This window comes from Plectropomus leopardus, chromosome 13 (genome assembly GCF_008729295.1).
Source record: "Plectropomus leopardus isolate mb chromosome 13, YSFRI_Pleo_2.0, whole genome shotgun sequence".
NCBI lineage: Eukaryota > Metazoa > Chordata > Actinopteri > Perciformes > Serranidae > Plectropomus > Plectropomus leopardus.
The window spans coordinates 14493321-14514751 of NC_056475.1; the positions used below are offsets into that span (position 1 = coordinate 14493321).

At 39.8% G+C, this 21431-nt stretch overlaps 1 protein-coding gene across 1 annotated transcript in view; it reads right to left on the minus strand.

Annotated features, from left to right (window-relative positions):
* Window positions 1-712: 712 nt before the first annotated feature.
* LOC121952482 (gamma-aminobutyric acid receptor subunit beta-2) overlaps window positions 713-21431 on the minus strand; it is a 69541-nt gene continuing 48822 nt past the window's right edge. The window contains exons 6-10 of the mRNA XM_042499199.1: window positions 9209-9346; window positions 6086-6238; window positions 2994-3238; window positions 2171-2311; window positions 713-1179 (exon numbers count right to left, since the gene is read on the minus strand). Coding sequence (XP_042355133.1) covers window positions 832-1179; window positions 2171-2311; window positions 2994-3238; window positions 6086-6238; window positions 9209-9346 — 1025 coding nt within the window. The 3' untranslated portion in view covers window positions 713-831. The remainder of the gene's footprint in view (window positions 1180-2170; window positions 2312-2993; window positions 3239-6085; window positions 6239-9208; window positions 9347-21431) is intronic.

The window sequence follows — 21431 nt, forward strand, 5'->3', positions numbered from 1 at the left end:
ACCAGACACAGTGGACAGAACACAATGATGAAAATCCAAAATGGCTACATTAGTTTTATCCATCTTTACGTTAAGCCATTTTTTTACCTTTAACGCGCTTCTTAAGTGAAATCTGAGTTCAAACCTAGAAGTTTTGGAATGGTCTTAGTTGATACTATTTAATGCCACCCTATTAAAATGGTTTATGAACTCAGAAAATGCTTAGAAATAAATAATATAGTGCTCCAGGTATATTAAAGTAGAAAAAGGTTGATCTGAAATTTCTTACACATTACATTATATTGTAAAGTGTGAACTTCAGGCCCTTATAATAATAGCATTGAATTAATTCTAGTAATACATTTTGTGTCTTTGACATAATTCATCTTAGAAAACACTGCTGAATTTAAAGTTGCTTCAGCACTTTTTAAGTGTCAGTGAAAGTAAATGGTCATTTAAAAATGTCAACTAGTTAATTTGTATCCGACTAATATGATATTTTGGCAATGAGATTTGTATGCTTTAAATCCAACATAATAAAAACATTTTTAAAAAAGTACGCAAACAAACATTAAAAAAACGGCAAGATACACAAATCACAAAATATGTAAAATATAAACAGTTATTTGGGAACAGGCACCTTATATGTTTGTAATCTCTCTTTTATAAGGTTTTCATGTGTTAGCCAGCAAATGTGGTATTCCAAGATATGATGGATCCAGTCCTGAATATAGTAATTCAGTCCAGTTTTACAAGATCACATAAAAATGAAACAAACCAGAGACAAACAACAAATGAGCAACATATTTTGCTGTTTGTTCTTTCCCTTACTGATGTCCTTTGTTTTGTTTTTTAATTGACATAGTAAAGCCAGTAAACAATGTTGAAGAAGGAGAACACGGTTGGGAAGATCATCCTCGACCATTTGTCAATAGAGTTTACATCAGTCAAGTCTGGAATGTTGATTTTTAGCTGCGAGGCGCGCCTCCGTAGTCGACTCTTCTTTTGAGTCATGTGGCACTCCAGTGTGTTTCGGCCAAAGTTGTGCCTGGCCAGACCTGCTTTCCGGTACTGCAGAGTTGAGCTGTCGTACGTCAGCATGGTATTTCGTGGGTCATTGAGGCCCAGAGCGAGCTCTGAAACGCCCATGTCGTTCTTGATGTCCAGAGTGCCCAAAAGGATGTTTTCATGTGGGTCCATCTGGAAAAGAGTCAGGTTTGCCTAGTGTATTTTCTTGCATGACACCACGTTTCTCTTAAAAAATTATATTTTACTAAAATCTGTGCTCATAGTGGGCTGGTACTCACCAGCACGCAGTACCGACACTTCTATATTTTACTCTTTAGGGTATTGTGACTTTCTTGTGCAGCGCCACTTTTCACAAGCTGCTGGTACTTTTTTCTCTGGGAAATTCATAGTGCCCCTAAATTAACTGCCTTTACCCAGGAGGCACTGGGGTACCACACAGGCTTCCCAGTGGGCACTATCTACTACTAACAGTCACCTGTCCTTTTCTCGCCTGCCTGTGCTTCTCTGTTGGCGGAACAAGAGAACAAGAACGGAGTCAGAAGATGACACACAGTCCACAGTAGTAAATGCAGGCTGGGAGCAGCAGTCTAACGTTAGTGCCGCTCCGAGCAGAAAGAGCACGTTGATCAACACTAGGACTGCAGGCCATTAGAGAGCCAAATAATGACACCACTCTTGGTTTCTTTTGGTCCCCCTCCCACTATAGGTGAAATGACCACGTTTAATGCTAAAGGGGTCACTCCTGGTGACAAACCCTCAGAGAACTCATTATCTACGGAGCATTTTAGCATCTTTTAGCTCATCATTTTGGTTTTACCTAGCAGCACCGAACAGCAGACAGATGAAGTTACTACGACTGGCTGATGAGCACAAGGTTTTTCCCTCAGGAGTTAACGAAGATAAACTTTTAGGAACATTGGTCCTATATTCCCCAGGTATCCAAAAACACAACTCCAAATAGATGCTCGTATTACCTGCATCTACTTAATGTGTAAATACACAGATACCTGGCTACCCATTTAGAGTTCCAACGTGATAATGTGATAAATGTTAGTTTTTTTTCCCACATCTTGCTCTCGTGCCCACAATAGCCCCTCCAACCCACCCCCCAAAAAGTTTAAATGTAAATGCATAGTAGCATTTTTTAATAGTAGTTTTTTACCTTATTTTTCTGATCGCCAAGTCCAATTGCTGCGTCATCAACAAAGATTGGCTCCCACATCGAGTCATGACCGTCAAGATCCCTCTGTTTCATTCTTGCATACAGGGTATCATCTCTGCCAACTACATTCCCCACCAGCCACTGCAATCAAACAGAGTTGCCATGGTTACTTAAGCAACTAAAAAGTAGTGGAAGGCGGTTGCATTTGTGTAGGCAGGTCTAAGTTGGCAACAATGGCAACATTTTATAAAATAATAAAATCCTCTTGTAAATAAGTAAATGCAAATACATGCGGGCATGAATTGTAGTTCAGCATGTCAAAATGCCGCAATGGTATGGTGGCCATTTTGCATCTCTGCAACTAAATATTTAGCTTGTGTCAGATGGGAGCACAAACTGGGAACGTGAACTCCCTCTCTCAAGACAAAGAGCCAAGTGGCTCTGAGACCTTCTTTCCCTCTGTTTCAGCTGGCAACATGTCTCATGTGGATTTCAAACAGGGTTAGTTCAGGCTTATTAGGCTGGCTTTACTTGGCACAGTGAAGGCAAGAAACACTAGGTCAACCCTCCATTTGAAGTGGTGACATTTCTTCTCTTTGCTAGTAATTATTCTGAGCTCCTTAGACAGCTTAATGAATAATTGAATTAAAACTCCACTGCAAAGTAAAGAAAGTATGCGATTCTGTGAATGTAGAGCAAAGAAACTGCTTTCAGTTGAAAATGTGAGAATGTGGGAGCATATGCAGAGTGTGTGCTTTCTGTTTTGTATTCAAGTCTTTTTAAAAAACTACAAAACTACAAAGGTAAGCTATGAGATTCTCACCTTGTTTGGATCCATCCTCATCTTTTCATTGTTGGCTGTCATTAGCTTCTCAGCTGCCCTTTTCTGACGCTGAGGGCCCCGTCCAAAGAAGATGTAGTTTACTAGCGCGTACTCCAGCAGAGCCAGGAAGACAAAAACGAAGCAGCCCATGAGGTACATGTCTATGGCCTTGACGTAGGGGATTTTGGGGAGGGTTTCTCTCAGGTGGGTGTTAATGGTAGTCATGGTGAGCACCGTGGTGATACCTGGAGGGGAGAGACCATATTTATTACATTAGCTGAGTGACTACCACCTGCCAAGGCAATAATTGTGGGCAGTGCCTGACGTGACGGCCAAGGAAAGCTAGCTGTCTTGTGAATGTTAGCTAGCTTGCCAATAAATACAGAAAAATATGATATTATATATTGGTACAATTTCCATTTTCTTACTTTCCAAGCCTGTCTCCTAACTCAATGGCAGACAGGCAACATCTGTCATATGGGGCAGTTTGTATCTTCCATGGCCAAAATCAAACAATATCAGCTGGTTAAAAACAGAAGAAAATCACCGTCTCCCCGACACTTTGCTACTGGGTGAGGCTGCAACTTTGTTGGTCAAAGTCCTCAAAGTTAAACTCCAAGTGATGTGAAGATGCAAATTTGCTTTGCCACCACAAGCGAATGTTTTATTCGTAACTCTGCTCACACTGAATGAAAGTGAACGGGAGGCAAACATAAATACCTCAGAAGACAGAGTGACCCATCCACTAATCCAGAGACCAGCAGGTCAATCCCTGGCTTCAAAGTATCTTTGGGCAAGATACTAAACCCCAAAATGCTGCCGATGACTCTTTCGTCAATGTGTGAATGTCTAATAAAACATTGTATCCTCTGCTACAAGTGTGTGTATGTGTGCATGTGACTTGTACCGTTAAACAGCGCTTTGAGTGAATTTAACCTCAGAAGGCACTATAGAGGTACAGGTCCATTTACCATCAATTTTGCTCATAATTGACCGTAGACTAATAGAAATGGAATGAATCAAGAGTGTTCAGATACAGTACTGCTTTATAAACTCCATGCCAGCAGCTGAAATTATGCTCCTTTTAAGTAATGCACTCATAAATGGACTCCTTTCATTTTTTTTCTTTTCACTAAATCAACACCTGGAACTCTTACTTACTGTGCTTCTCTGACTGACTGTGTGACAGTTTTAATTCCTCCAACTGTAAGACATCTTTGTGATCTACTTGATACCATGTCTGTGCTTGATTATGCCAGCCAGGATCAATGAACCCGAGGGGCTTACCCCCATGACTTCAAACCACGCATCGGGAGACGAGCTAAAAGACGTGCACCTGAAGCGCCGCAGCAATTTGAAATTCAAATGTCAACTTTGGTCTTGTTCATTAGCGGAGAAACCCTACTGAGAAAAGTTGTACAGTTTTCAAAAAACCTCGCCCAGCAGGCTGTGGGGATAGCTACTGTCAGATTGACTGTGCATATCAATGTGTTGAGTTTGTGCTTATTATGAGTAACGCGCTAACTCTTCCTGGTAATAATTTCATTTCATATTCCTGTCATTTTAGCAAAGCACTGGCTCTCAGATATGGTGCGCTTGCAATAGAGTGTGTCTTTGGTATTATCTATATGCAGGAATTATAAACGGCATGAGAGGCCCGATTCTAAAGCTTAAATATGATTTCCTGTGCATGATTAAATAATTGTGTTCTCGGCTCCTATAGCGCTCATAAATCCTCCCACACACACCTGTATATTCTACTGTGAAAGCACACAAAGCATGATTATTTAAGGCAATTTCTATTGAGGGTCTCAGTAAACAATTACTAAATTATTTCACAGCTGTCACAAAGCTGTCAGGTGACCACTGCTCAAAATAGGATTCAGGCAATTTTGCCAAGCTGTTGCTGCAAGAGCTTAACAATAACAACAAAAGGATTCCTGCAGCACAGTGGCCATGTGATTCAGCCTTTACAGGTCCATTTTAATGCCTGAAACCAGGTCAGAGTAAAGTGGTTCCTGAATCTAGTGTAGATTGAGGGGTGACCGAACATTTCCCAACTCTGCTGACCCACCTCCATTATGGAGCATTACCTTTTTTTCCCCCTACTAAATCCCATGCACGCCTTCCCCCCGGATCACTAAATGCAGCTCAGTCGTCAATCAGTGAAATTGCCTTGTCGACTAAAGCGAGGGATGGGTAGAAGGATGGATGAAGCTGGGTGGATGGAGTTGGGTGAAAAGAAGACAGGGAGCTTTCAATAAACACAGAGTAAGCTAGCAGCTCGATACAAACCTCACAGGCTACACAGGGTTTACATAATCAAGGATGACGGGGGGAAATTGTGACTTCCAGAAAAGCAAAGAAGCTCTGAAATCAGAGTGGAAACAAATCAATCTGGTCATCCATCATTATATGTCTGTGGGACACGGCAACATGTGTTGTATGGGGTTAGATATTTGACCCTGTTATCACCCGCAGTGATTGTTAAAGAAGTAAAACAGTGCAGTGGTATTACTTAATAACTGTACAAGGATCTTGCCTAGAATTCATAAAGGTACAAAGCATAATATTAAAGCAATTATTTTACAAAGGTCAACATTTATGATAAAATTCAAAGACCTGTATGAAATGGATTTTTAAAATAATACAAAAGTCATGCCCCTCACAGCACTGCACAGTTAATCTGTCATTATGAATACGGAAGGAAAAGTTTTACCTATTTGCCAGAAATTCTTGCAGCTAAGACATTGTATTTTATACAAGACATGGGTCACACAGGTCTTTGACAAACTAATGCGTATTTCCTTTGTGAGTTTAATTAAAGTTTAGGTGTGCTACAGATTTTCTTGCCTGATTTAATGTCAAATATTCAAATTTTTTGCCCCTCAAGTTGTCACTCCCAAAGTGTCTTGTCTCCATCTGCCCTTCCAGTGAATGATGTGAATGTTATGAGGTAAATTTAGGGGAAAAAATAAAATAAACTGATGTCGTTTTCCCTGGTCAGTCTTTTTCAGGCCTAGAGCAGTCTCCTTTTAAGTGTCCACCCCAATGTCCTGTCATTCTGTCTATATTTGTATCCCAGGCCTCACCCAGAGCCACTCTGGCAGCAGAGGCATCGTAGTTGATCCAGAAGGAGACCCAGGACAGGATGGTGATAAGTATAGAAGGCATGTATGTCTGCAGGATGAAGTACCCGATGTTTCTCTTCAGCTTAAAACTCAGGGACAGACGAGGGTAAGCACCTGCAGAGAGGGGACGGGGGAAGAACACGGAAAAAAAGGGCAAGCAGAAGCAGCGTTAGGTGTCACATTTCCGCAATATTTTCCCAGCCGTCGGGTCTCCGTGACTATGTTTTTTGACTGTTTCATTTTAGAGATAACCCTCTCTGTTTTTAGATGTCCTCAGTATAACTCCATACATGTTCTGAAAACAACAAAACTGGTCATTTACCAGAAAACAGTAATGGTCTCTGATCAGCCACATCTATGGTAAAGCTCTGATTACTTGGTCGAGGTTGGGTCAACTACTTTAATTGTCTTGTTTTTAAACTTTTAAATTATTTTGGGGGCTGATATATTTGTCCTTACTTAGAAATGCAAAAACACTCAGTCAGAATTTCTCCAGGCCTCAAATTAACTTTTGAAATGACTTGTTTTGACCTAACAACCAAATGGATAGATACTCTATGAAAAGCAATGAATTCATACAAATTAAAAGAGGGAACCAGTTAATGTTTGGCACTTTAGTTCAATAAATGACCTTAACAACCGATGGATTATTGACATTGCTAACACGAGTCAATCACAGCTGTCAATAACATTGTCACCCCCCTTTAAAGGAATACTTCACCTGCAAAATGACAATCTGGAAATCAATCAGTCATGCCAAGTTCCTTGAATTCACGAAGAAAACTTTTCCTCACATGCTTCCACAGAAAACAGTGACCACACTGATTTATTAATTGATTGACCACATTTAACAACAGGAAAACTAGATGAAAACATCCATTAACAAACTTTACCAACTCATGGGGTAAAATCCAAGTCTCATCTACTTAGCCTTAATGCTCAGTTCTTCCCAAATACATGTATTTTCTTTTGAAACTTATCTATGCTAACTTCAAAGCCAGACTCCAATAATAAAGGTTTTTTTAGTAAAAGTGCACGTGTTTGGGAAATATTGAGATAACCACTAGCAAACTGTTAAACATGGTCCCCAATAAATCAATATGTCTGCAGGTTTTGTGGATACAAATACACTGTTTTCTTCATGAATTGAAGGTAACACAGTATGACGAATTGATTTACTAATGCTCATTTTATGGGTGAAGTATTTCTTTACATAACATCAAAAAATTGATTAAAACCAGAGTTATCAGTAAAAGAAACACATGAACACACAGCAGCATGATAAGAACTCCCTTAAACAACATAAAATATCGTTAGGATTTTTTTAACATGTATTTTGATTTTTTAGTTTAGTCCATGTCCTATCCACTAACTTGGAGGGTGTGGGGTTTATGACCTATACTACATCTACCCACCAGGGGGCGATCCAAATGTTTTGGCTTCACTATGGGGAGGTGTCATGATGTCCATCTTTACAGTCTATAACAATTTGTGAAAATATCCTAAAATGTAGACTGTGCTTCTTTAACAGTTCTTCTTCCATGCTCTTTCATCAACAATAGTCTCTCATTCCTGGCTTGTCCATAGCAGAAGCAAAGAGTAAAAAGCCACGTTTGTTGTGTCCACTGAACTAAAGCATCAGTGCTCTCCAGAATTACCTGCTCTGCACTGCCTGTGTTTATACACAATATTGCAAGAGGTTTGATGGCTTCTCTGTTGAGGGTCTTCTTCTTTTTTGCTTATCCTGCTCTATTTGAAATAAGCCCACAGCAGGGGTTTTGCTCAAGGCAAATTGTATCTGCACACATAGTTCTCCCCTTGGGGAATTGGCTGTTTTTTGGTTTGAATTGCATTACAACATGGGAAAAGGCTTCACATGAAGACCTAAAATACACTGCAGTATGCAGTTTATTGGAGAGTCATGCAGAAACAGAGGAGGGACGAGGGAGGAAGATTAGTCTTTTTAATCAAAGCACAAACAACCCACCATCCTCAACTCCTCTTGGGATGTCACCACTTAGATCTCCTATTTTATTTAGCTAATGTTAGTGTCAGACATGTGTTGAGAGAATCTCTGAATTATTTCTGTATGAAGTGAGGAAACAGCATGGGCAGAAAATGACAGAACAGAGGTACAACGGTGAATATTTATTACTCATAGGGTCAACGATGACATTGGCTATCCTTGGAGTAGGAGATGACACTTCTATTGGGTAAACGCTCAGGCACTTGTGCTGAGGTTTGCATTTCAGGCAGCCCCTGAGGTCATTCACTCCATATCGCAATAGACGGTGCGTTAAAAGGGAATCCCCCATCTACTGAATCTCTGTATAAGGCAATAAAAATCAAGAAAACTCCTACAGGGGCACAGGGGAGAAAACACACACACACACACACTCACATTGTGCATTCATCAGAAAGCATTATGTTATTAATAGGGTTGGAAGGAATGCGTGACCCCTGCAGACAAAACAAGCCCTCTCATTGGTGGAGTCTCTATCTTCCTATTACATTAGTGCTCTGCTCTCATTCTGTACAGTACCCAGAAACTGTATTCAGCTGAACGGCTGTCCCGCTTACAATTGCTTGCTTGCATGACAAATTCATGAATATGAAAATGCAGAGGAGATGAATATTTCATTGTATCAGACAGCATTCTTTTTGTTTATTGCTGTTAAATAAGTCATGGTGTCTTCCGTCTCCCAGGACAGCTCTTCATTTGAAGGTTTGTATGTGCGTTCGCACTAATACATAACATTCTGCATTTCTGGAAATTAGTGGATGCTGTTTTTCATATCAATAAGTGCCAGCTGTAAAATGAGTCAATATTTATGACTTGCCATATTGGCCTCTTTGCAGCAGCATAATGATAATGAAATGAAACCCAAAGAGACAGAAGATAATTAAAGGGCTGTTTTAAGGAAAGACAGGCAAAGTGTGCATGTGCATATATGCTTCAAGATCATATTTATTTCAGGGCTAATATTATTGGATTTCATTATGTTTTACCATGTTGTTGTTTTTGTGTTCAGCCCTGTACATTCAACTATGACTCGTGCAATTCAACCTGTTTGTTACCATTACCTGTGGAGAAGACGACATTTTTGGAGATGAGCTTATGATCCACAATGGAGAACTGGGGCAGTTCGATCTTGTCCACCCCCGTCACAGCATTGTCTCCTCCTCGCCAGTAGAACTCAATGTCATCTGTGGTGTAGCCATCTGAGATAACACAGCACAGGAATTACTGAGGATTGTAAATGGACTGTACAGCATATATGTTCATAATTACGTCCCATCTGGATTCCATACAGTCATGTTAATTAATCACTTTGGATGATTAGGTTTGCATTTGTCACCATTTTACACTAAGCTGACAGCAGACACATTGGTCTTTGGTTCACATACTTCAAATACAAAAGGTTATTCACAAGGACAGGATTTCTCTTATATTGTAATTTGAGTATTGACAGTGGGAAGATATTTGCTTGGTTCCTACTACTACGACTAATATTACTACTATTACTACTATTACTACTATTACTACATCTTCCTTTACTGACTTAGGAGCTTCAGGGTTTCCCACACATTAATTAATTTGTGCCGGGCCGCCATGATCAAAACAGTTTCGGAGCTGAACTGTTCATAAGAAGTGCGACTGGAAAATGTATACCATTTGATTATGGATTGCACCACACTCTCAAAGAGCCGAGCATACTGTTGTCACAGACTTCAACAATCACACAGCTTTGGATCAAAACAATTTGGGTAGTGTGTGGAGATAAACTGTGGTGGACTTTCCTCCATCTAACCAGTGCCTGTTTTATGTGAGCTCCTTCTTTGTATTGTCGTAATACTTCTTTAATTGTGCTGGTTCTAAAAGTTTATTTTCACTAACTCTGCAGCAGCTTCTCCTCTCATCCATAAATATCATCTGATTAGCTATGAACAGATAAACTGATCAATTATCCACGCCGTGACTCAAACTGCAGCTTAGGGATAAAAACAACTCCAACCCCCCAGCATCTTTAGTTTACTGAAGCTAGCAAAGCAACACAGAACACAAAATAGTAACAACAGAAATGTCTGATATGTTGGACCACCGTGGTAAACTATACAACTTTTTGAATGTTTAAGTTATGGCTGAAAATGGCAACAGAAACAAAGAGGTTTATTGGTTTTGCATATCACCGCAATTCGAAACAATTGCCAGTTTCCAACCAGTAAGTGATAGCCTGTGATTTGTTCTACTTAATATAAAGAGCAAAAGGCCCTAGCTAAATTGAACTAGACTGGTGTAATTGAACCTGGCTTCTAAATGACATGCCACTAGTAGTAACTGTGTGTTACTGTTATAATTCGGTCAATGAGGGTGAAACAAAAATCTTTTTTTTTTTTCGTGCTTTGACACTTTCCAAGTGCCAGCATGAATTTGTTCGCCTATCATTATTAACATTTTATATTCATATTCAAGTATCCACTTGTGTGCTCTTGACTCTACTAAACCATTTTTTTGTGATAGTTCAGAATAATGTAACATTTGAAACAACTGTTGGGTGGTGAAATTTGTTAAATGATTTTTTTTCAAACCTAGATTCAGAAGTAAGCACAGAGTTACACACATTCAACTACCCAGTACAACCAGTGTAGAGTGGGGCAGTGAGCACCTCCACAACAGTTTCATGCCTTATTAAAGTGTACCTCGACATCATCGGAAGTACCCGCCATAAGCAAGGTACTGTACTCTTGACAATAACTGAATTATGAAAAATCCCGTTGAAACTATAAATTATGAAACGAAGTTGAAAATACAACATTCCATATAGCAGCTGACAGAAACCCTTACATATGTGACTAAATATATATGAGTCAACTTTATTATGTTTTGTCCCACAAGCAACTAAATTATTAAATACCAAGAGCAAGAATGATTAAATAACCAAGCTTAGAATCCATTTTCATCTCTAAAACTCAATAAAATCTGTAAAGGGACAAGAAGCAAGTCCATTAATATTAATCTGAACCAAAGCTACTCGCTCTTTTGCTCTCATTTTGGCCCAATCAGTGGAGACATGGACAGCAAGGCGGCTAGTGGGCAGGAGCAATAAATGATTGAGTAACATGGCACTCTGTAGTTAGAGCTGAAGACAAGCACTGTTAAAAAAAAAAAAAAAAAAGCCAAGAAGAAAAGTAGAAAATTTTCATTAGACCATGAAAGTTGGCTCTTGCATAATCCACTGCCTACTGTCTGCTCTGGTGCAGCTGACATGTCTGCTGACTTCGGGGCATAAGAGTATTGGTCTGAGAGAGAGAAGACTGAGGAGATGAGAATGGACAGGAAACAGCTGGGGTTAGAGCACTTCTTTAAAGGGCTGCCTCACCATTAAAGCCAAGCTAAAACTATGAGAAACTCAATTAAAACAGCAATTTGCACAGTGTTTGAATGCCTCTTTCAAACGTAATAAAGTTGTTTCGAGGCCTCCCTGAACCAGCAGAAGTCATAAAAGTAATAAACAATGGCAGACTTCTGGATAAACAACAAAAAAGCCATATGTATAACAGACAAGGATGTTTTTAAACGTTATTGCTTTCCCATTTTGGCATCCTCTTGGGCTACGGTGGGTTAAGAAGTGACACAGAGCTCATTTCTATAGTGCAACAAGGTTACATTGCTATATTCTGTAAATAGCAAACTACAGTAGCAGCGCTAGATTATCTCAGAGTTCTGACAGCTCATCACGACGAGTGTATTGAAGTGTGAACTTGCTCAACGGAGAGGCAGGAGGCCAAGGCTTGCAATACACTTTGCAGCCTCAAGACAAACAACCGAATATTGTAGTCTTACATCATAAAAACTTATAACACCATTCAGTCGCTCCCAATGTGCATGTGTAGCATTGCATTTGAGATAACAGCAGGAGATAGAATAAAGAACAATGTTATCAGAAAATGCAACATAATTATTTGTACTGGTTGCAACAGTTGTTACAACTGCATGTTTGCTGCGACAGGGATTTGCATGCATGTTGGCAGAATTTGCCTGAGTGATTATTGTTATATCATTTGATTGCATGCGTGGAAGTTGATTCTCTTTTTTTTTTTTTGCACTTGTGTGTGTGATCCTTACTTTGTAAAATGCTGATGATGTGGAGATTTAGCTGCTATAAAGTGAATTAAAATGACTGATTTGCATGCTATGTACAGTGTATGTGTGTGTGGGATGGCAGTGATGACGGGGCCGGGCTGGATGACGAATGAAAGCATGTTTGACAGAACAATTTAGAGGGAACTCCCACGCTGTTTCATTGATCAGTGCATACAACATAGACCATTACACCACCCCTCCTCTTTTCTCTCATTTTCCCTCCTCTGGTCTTGTCTCCTTTTCTCCCCCACTCTTCCTCTCCTCTAACTTGTTCCATTTTTACCTCGTTTTCTCCCACCACTTTTTCCATTTGATTACACTTTTCTCCTTCTCTCCTGTTTCTCTGTCATAACTACTATTAGGTATCCATCTTTCACTCTATCTTCCCCCTTCTTCTCCCTCCCTCATACCTTACTCTGCTTAATTAATACTCGTGTGACCTATTTAGTTGCTCTGAATTATTAACGCAGACTCTTCAGTGGCTGCTCACACTCTGACATCGCTCAGTCCTCTAGACAAGTGGATCTGGGTGCTCACCGCTTTCAAATAAACTCCCCGAGATAAATGTGTTCTCATCTCTAAGTTCCTGTAAAAAAAAGCCTGGCAGCTGCATTTTGAAACAACTTGCAGACAATTAAGTGCTTCCCGACCAAGTGTGGAGTATACGGAAATTATATTCGTCAAGATGGAATGAAATAAAGGCAGCTCAGGTCAGGGGCAGAGAGAAATAACTTAATTTCAGATACATTTCTTAAGTGATAAAACTGTGACTGAACAACCCCCTCTGCTTGAGATACAAAATTTTCCACAGTGATGTCCCGCATTGGTTGGTGGACTCTTGTTTCAAGCCTTGATTTCAGCCTTTTAGCCATCACCATCTTAGTAGAGAGAGTGGAGATAATGATAATGATAGCTGCTAGCTTAGTTAGCACAGTGCATTTACAGCTATCATTAACTATAATGATACTAATGATATTTTTTTTGCTTTCTAAAAGCTTAAGGCTCAAAAACAATATGTTTGTACCCGAGAAACTGCATATCTATCTAAGATGTCCAACACTTTACTGAATACTGCAGCCTCTCTAAGGGTGGCTAACATGAGTTTACAGAAATAGATTATTTATGTCATAAGCAACTGCCAACACACAACATCTACACTCAAATCTCTGTGGTAAAGAGAAGTGAATGCCTTTGTGCAAATCGTACACACAGCAGAATCAACAATGTGATCCGCTCCTCGTATTTTGATTGGTGATCTATATCCACTCAACTCCTTTGTCTCTACGTTTTTGTTGCTGACTATGGAATCCTTGCCTTCATGTTAAAGTTGTTACATCACAGTGTTGCCGCAGATAGATTGCCCTGATTCCCTTTGCATGAAATCCACTGAAAGGAGCGAAAAACAGTGAGAAAAAAAAATGAAAGAGGACAAAAGACGTAATCTGCAGTACATGAAAGACAAGAGAGCCTTAGCCTACAGTATATCTATTAAGTATGTAACAATGAAATGACAATAGAGGAAATGAGCTCATTGATTTCTCAAGTGGCGTAAGATGCAAACTTGTCGCTTCAGTAGAAAAAAAAGACTTGGGTGTGACAATATGTATTTTACGCTAGCACAAAGGCCCCTCTCATGGATTCCAAAGTCTGGGAGCGTTGGCAGGCCAAAAATAAATGAAATTGTTCACGATATCATCAGAGGAGATAGCAATACAATACTAAAGCTATTTAACTGGGACTCTGGCATATCTCCCTGACCAAATCTGACTCCAGGCCTTTTTATCAAGCCTATGAAATAATGTCTCAGTTGATTTGTTTTAATGGGCAAAGAAGGATTTTGGCGGGAGATAAAACAGTGGCTTTGATATTGCTCTGGGCAAAACATAATCAGGGATAACAAAGTTTGTGTTTTTAAGTTCTAAATGGTGCTATGAAACATCATATATTGGTAATAAAACTTAGAAAATAGCGCAGTTTTTAATATCTAATAAAAATCATTGTGAATGTGACATACATTTTAAAGGCCACACAGATGCACTTATAACAATCACAACAATTCTTTTTATCTGATTTTCTTCCCATCTTTAGTGAGAACAGATGGCTTTTTATGATTACAGTGTTTACAAACCTCGCTGGAGAACAGCCTGCAAAAATCAAAAGATGTCACAACAGATGTCAAACCTAATTTATTCGCCATGAATAATATTGAGAATTTTGGATGCTGCACCACCTAACAAGCCTTTAGATTAGCCCAGGAAGCACACAAGAAGTCTGTGGGAATGTGTGTAAATGATGAAATTCATGATACGTATTGGTGTCCATTGACCACACAGTTCATCCCGATCAGACCTGAAGCATTTACAATGCATGGTTTGGGAAACCTGGCTTTTTCTACAGTTCACAGGAGAAAATACATGCCAACTTTATGCAAATTGATAGACAGCAATTTGTAGCATCACACACACAAGCAAACACACATGAACACATACAGAGGCAAATGCTTTCATGGACAAAGGAAACATCCACAAACACTCACATGGGTACGTCAAATAAAACCCCCTGAACATCTGCCTGCCTCTCGCTCTTCCCACGAGCTGAGAAGGCTACTCTTCTCTTAAATATGTCTCAGATGAATTTTTGATTCCACGCAGTTCAAAGAGACTTTAATGTTATTCCCAGTGTCCAATTAAAAAAATGTCTTCGAAACTTTCTCAGTGCACAGCAAGCTGCAGCTAACTGCCTGCCTGGACAGGGACAGAACATCTGAAGATAAGATAAATAAATAAGCCGTGCAAGCCCAAGTGTAGAAAAACCATTCACACCCCAGAGGATGTGTGCAGTTTCTAAAAATGGGCTCTGATGGGCACAGATAGTGAGAGAGAGAGAGATAGACTGAGGAAGTGGCTCTGTCCATATGATGTGGATCGCTGGTGCAGAAAATATAACTATTACTTGGTAGAGATGCTGTAATGAAATGATAGTTTCATTGTGAGCGCACAGCAACCGGCTGAAATAACAGTCGTAATGTGCCTCTCGCTCCCCTCTCAGTGCGTGCAGAAATAAACAGCGATGTCTTTGTCTGATTGAGGAGGCATGTGTGAGGATGTGATTGTATTGGTGACTGCAAGTTTGTCTTAATTTGTGTTCTCTCCGTTTCCAAAGTGCTTTAATTCACAATTTCCGCTGAAGAACCATCTGCAGTCACACATATGCGAATGCTAAAGCAGCTGATCAGGGCAAAAATGCCTCTGTGTAGTATTTAACATCTGAGTGACCCTACTCTTGTAATGATTTATTGAAAAGGTGCACAGCTGCTGTACTTGTGAAGTCAATGTTACATCTTTGACCAGAATCAGCTTCCTGTGAAGGTAGGGCTACTGCACAGCAGCGTATATACTGTACATTGTAAACTGCATTACTGTAACAGTGACCCAGAACATCAGGAGGTTTAACCCTTTTAAATTATGCAAGAAATGGCATTTCCTCGCAATAAGGTAAAACCTTGTGTGGCCTACTACGCAAGCTGGAGTCCTGGATTACACATGCATCATTGAGATGCTGAGCAAGTAGTAACAAAACAAATGCAGGGTGACAGGGCTTGAGAGCTTATAAACCCAACCCCTTTCCAATGCTGCTGAATGTGAGGTTGAGGTAGTGTGATATTAAAGCCAGATTTACCTTGCCTCATACCAAAAATAAGACAGCACCTGCAGTGTATTTTTGTTATGAAGTCCTTAGGGCAGCATGAAAAACAACAGCAGAATCTTAGGAATAAGGAAATAAGTCTCTGTACTTTCTATAATATGTATTCACATCCAGGGTTTAGTATTTGTTATTATGTGTATCTTATTGTAGTTATGGCCTATGTTTAGAAACAGCCAAAAGCGCCACATGAGTTATGAGCAAAAGTTAACATACTGTCTCAATACTCTATCTGGATAATAAACATGGAGTGAAGGTATGAGACCTTATTACATGATAAGTTCTGCTTAAAACAGATGTAGAGCTTCTCTCTCAGAGATGGCCACAGACTTTATTATACAGTGTTACCTTTGCTGTGTGAAAGTTCAGGACATATGTTGAAAACTTTCACTAAAAAGCTTTTTTAGTGAAAAAGCCAGTCTGGACTTTCTGCCGACCCAAATGATTTCAATCCACCGAAGTCTAGACTGGCTAATCACGGATCCGCTCTATAGCTGAAAACATTGACAACCAATCAGGGACTGCGTTATAGGGGGATGAAGTAGCATGCAGCTGCTGCTTTCAAAACAGTGATGTAGCTCGCACAAAAACAAGTGCTAACTTTAGTATTATCAGACTAAACAAAGTGATAAGTGAAGCCTGTTCACTTATAGAGTCAATAACAACAATTATACAACAACAACAAGGATGCACTCGCAGAGTTTCTTGGAGGAAAAGACTTGTGCTATTTTTCTTGATTTATCAATATGAGAGGCTGCAATGCTGGGGATCACAGCCATGCAGAGCAGTGTTAACAATATTTTCGGACAGACAACAAGGATGCTGCCAGCTTGTATTCAACAGTCCAGATTCAGCTGCTGGATAGAAATGGAGTAATAATATTATGCTGGTAACACCAGTGTATCGCAAAAGCCTCATGGGGATTGTTGTCGACGAGATACATGTCACATATAAATGGTAAAAACAAATAAATTTCATTTAAGACCATTGCTGTCTAACTGGCAATGTATTTGTGTAATAGAGGAGCAGACGCTAATGCAAACGTAAGGATTGGCTGAAGGAGTTTTTCTGTCAGAGCAAGTAACTGCCCATTAAAATAGTTTGGACTGGCAGAAAGTCCAGATTGAGACAGGGAAAGGATGGTCTCACCAGGCTAATTCTCAATTCTCTAATTTTTTTTCATTCATTTCTTTCATTTATAAGCACAGGCTGTATAAAGGCGAGGATTAGGGCTCTGTGACGTGAGTACTTTGAAATATTAATGCACTTAATTTTGTGGTATAAATGTTTTTTTTGCAATTTAATAGGTCTATCCTATAACATCCCCCATCTCTTAAATGTTCACTAGCTATATTTCAACTGACCTTATTTTTCCCTTAACTTGTACTCAGTGAAGTTTTTCTAAAGTAACGTAAAGTAAAGTAAAGTTAAACATTTAAGTGTTCTCCATCACTGTTGTGCAATGTTTATGTGTTTATTTGTTAATTGTCCTATTCTTTACTTATTTATTCTTGCAAAATTTGCAAACCAAAATATGGGTGAGCAATTTGTGAATCCACAAAACCATTAGTCACAGGCAGGGTGGGAAAAGTCCCTGGGCCATTCAGAATGAATCATTCACATCCCTCCATCCGCTGTAAGCATGAGATTTTCTATTTTTCCCTCCATTTCCTCTGTGTGGACCTCTCATTCATGCTATCAATGATAGACATACAGGACATGGTCAATGTCCATGCATCAAGTCTTGATGTGACAGAAACCCGTAAATAAGAATAAAATGGTACAGTTACCAGGGGGAATTGGCTGGCATAACAGTAAAGACTTGTGTATTGAACTGCACAGTTTACAATGGAGACAAATACACCTGATGCTGCTTTCTCCAGGCTCAGTGCAGCTTTAGGACCCAGTGTGGCCTCAAAAATGTTCTGAATATTTCCCTTTACTCAACAAGTCACAGAACTGTTGGGAAACGAGAGGAATTTAAAAATGATTTTTTTGTGCGTGGCAAGTTGAAAATGATAACAAATTAATGGATATTCTTGTAGTATTGAAAACAATACGGTGCCTCTAAGCACAAAATAACCATGCTGATACAGCAACTGCAACACTGAACCAGCCAGTTATTACATGATTAAAAGTAAGAAGTACCAAAAATAATTAGTAAAGATCAGCATGACAGGATGAAAACCTGATCCATAAATGAATGTTCTTGGATGTTATATTGAACCTGTCAAAGCATATTAATCACTGGCTTCAAAACCATGGCTCAATACAGGGGATATTAGAAAACACTGGACCAATCAAACTCACTGGAAACAAGCCAACGGACAGAAACAACAAGAGACGGAGGTAAAAGGGGCAGAAGCACAATTGGAGACCAGGACAGACAGAAAAGATGCACTCATGGATTTGGAGAATTGTGGTACGTTATCACCAGCAGGTCGGTTAAGTTCAGTTCAGTTTAAAACACTTTTTTTTAGCATTTCAACTGCGAAAAGTTGTGGATGTAGCTAGAAACGCTGCTGTCCGTTGACTGGTTAATAGAGAATCAACACTCAGCCATAGCTCAGGGCTGGTTTAACCACTACTGACACTGTGACAAGTTTTTCATACAGTACTAAACTATAACTGTAAAATGACATTATGTTTTGCAGACTCTGGCAGCAGCTGATGGCTTCAAAAAACATAAAAAGTAAAAAATTTATTAGTGGGCCAACTGCTGGCAACTTTTAAGGTGGAACGTTTACTTGTAATGTTACTCAATGCATGAGATGACAACGTGAATCCATCAACACACCTTAAATTTCAGTATGACAACTCTGGTCACTCAATCTGTTTTTATTGTCTCTCCTGGATGATATACAATTTAAGTATTGAGTAGATCTTCAGGCATTTAAAAAACGTATCTGCCTATTAATTGTGACCGGATAATAAACGCTGAACAGATCCAGGGTTTACCTCTTTGTAGGTGTTACTTTTGGTTCCAAAGGTACTATACTGAAAGCCTTTGAAGGAAACAGCTTTAAAAGAGCACAGCTGAATAAAAGACAAGCATCCAACCCCATGAGTGGAGTCAATGAATGAATGCAGCACTAGATCTAAGACATTCGAGATCAGCAGAGCTCTCCTACTGCTTCTCCATGAGACCCTCAACTCCTGGGGCTCGGATGAAACAAAACAAGGAGTGTGTGTTTTGTTCTCCAATTTTTATCTGCTGGGCACATCACAGTTTCAAGTGCCTGCAATGCATACATATATACCGTACACACACATAAACACCCCATCTATGCACGCACACACATAGCCACACACACAGGCTGCGGTTACTACTCCCCAGCCTGTGTGCTTTAAACTTTAAGCTTGTCATCAAATTAAAAGAGAAGGATGTGTGCTCGGAGTGCTGATGACAAGCAGTGAGCGTGGAGGCACACTCATTTTTAAATAGCCCATGCCCCTCTTCTGTCTCCCCCCTCACTCTCCTACCATCATTCCCTACACCATGTTCAAACAAGTATTTTAAATGGATACTCAACAGTATGAAGTAACATTTGCAGCTACAAGCTCAGCACCATCTTACCAGAGGCATACCCGGTCGCCAATTAAGTTTGATTAAGGCATTTTTGCTCATCGTGCCCCTTGGCAACTAAAACTATAGATGACAAGCAAGCAGTCATGTGAATAGTAGTGTCAACATGAAGGTCATCCTCTCAACAGTAGCACGAGCACACTGCTGCTTCAGTACTTTCCTAATTTCTAACAAGTCTGTGACCTAATGTGCGGCCTTGTGATAATTGGAAAATGAGGCAGATGTCTTTTCATTCCAGATCACTGTAGAAAAATGTCAGTTATTTTCTAAAATATTCCATAGAAATAATATTTCAAATATTTCCATTGGACAAACTATTGATGCTCTACCATATATATTTTTGGGGGATTTGGTAAGATCCTTTGTCTGTGTCTGTGAGATTATCCATTATCAAGGAATTCCCAACACTATCCATTATGCCTGCATCCCAAATCAAACAGAAAGGGATGTTGTGAAACTCTGGAGAAAGTACAAAAAAAAATCGCCATAAACTTTATAAAATAATGGACGCAGACACTGTGATGTCAACCATTGCTTTGTGGACTCCAATTCTGAAGGCTCCAGTTTGGCATATTGGTTGTCACCATCTTGGATTTTGGGAGCCAGAAGTGACCATATTTGGATGAGAGAGTGGGATTTCAGCTTCAGAGATTTCTGCTTAATCATCACCAGAGGCCTTTCCATGTAGGAAAACAAAATGTTCAGGAATTGGAGTATGTCTATTATTTGTTAATTTACGTTGACAATCTTACTCTAGAGACCTGAGCGACATCCTCAGTCCCCTGATGGGAGCAGGTCATAAGGGACAATGGTGGTTTATTTTAGGTTCAATCTTGTCATTAAGACAAGTGAGTGAGGTCACTGGCAGAGGTTCAGTGGTGCTGTATTGTTGATGGTTTAGATTTGATAAAAAGCTGTAATGCCAACTATACAGCTGTCAGTAAATGAGAGAGGGAGGCCTGTGTGACCAGAGGTCATCTTGTCGTACCTACTGAAAAACGGGTTTAATCGGTTTGTCCCCTTCTGCTACCCTTCAACCATTTGCTGTAACAGCTCACACACAAGAACATTTCTCATCCTGTTCCACATCTCTCTCACACTAATCTGCCACAGCTTGATTTCAATTCAGTCCCTGCTGGCGTTCTCTCCTTCCTAAATTTTCCTCTTCAGTTTGTTTGGGCCTGACTCCTGCCAGCCCAACTGCACCTATCCTAATTCCAGATGTCCTCACTTGTTCCTAATGACGATTGGTACAAAATTTGTTTTATTTCAGCATTTGGAATCAACAAACTGTTTTCACTGGAAGTTTAGAATTTGATGCAATAAGCAGTACACTGGGGTAGTTATGGCTTATGTGCACATCATGGACCAAGCAAAACTCATTCCCGTCCATTAGCTGGCTACCGTCCAGTGGAGCCTTAACGCTTTCCTGTAACTTACAGAACTCAGCAGGCTGCTGCTTGACAAATAGCCCGTATCCAGGTACAGCATATTTTGAAAAGTGGCTCTGGGACTGTGTGCATCCTTAGCCTTCCATATAGAAAGTTACAGCTCTTATTTTTGCAAGTATACTGTTACTGCAGGCACATTTCTGGTAGTATCAGGCCTCTGATAAACTTTACTGGTTAACTGCATTATGTAATCTTAAATTAAAAAAAACTCTCCAATTGCCTCCTTTTGCTCCTCATGCTCTATTTCCTTTTGTACACCAGCACCAGCTGTAGGCCTTCCAGCTCACTTGCACAACTGAGTGTAACACCCTTTACCCATCTCTACATGGAAACTACATTCACATGCACTTTCAGTTGAGTTGTGACTAAACTTGATCAAGTTTATCTTGGTTTGCCAGCAACTTTAATCTTCCCCTTGATGGT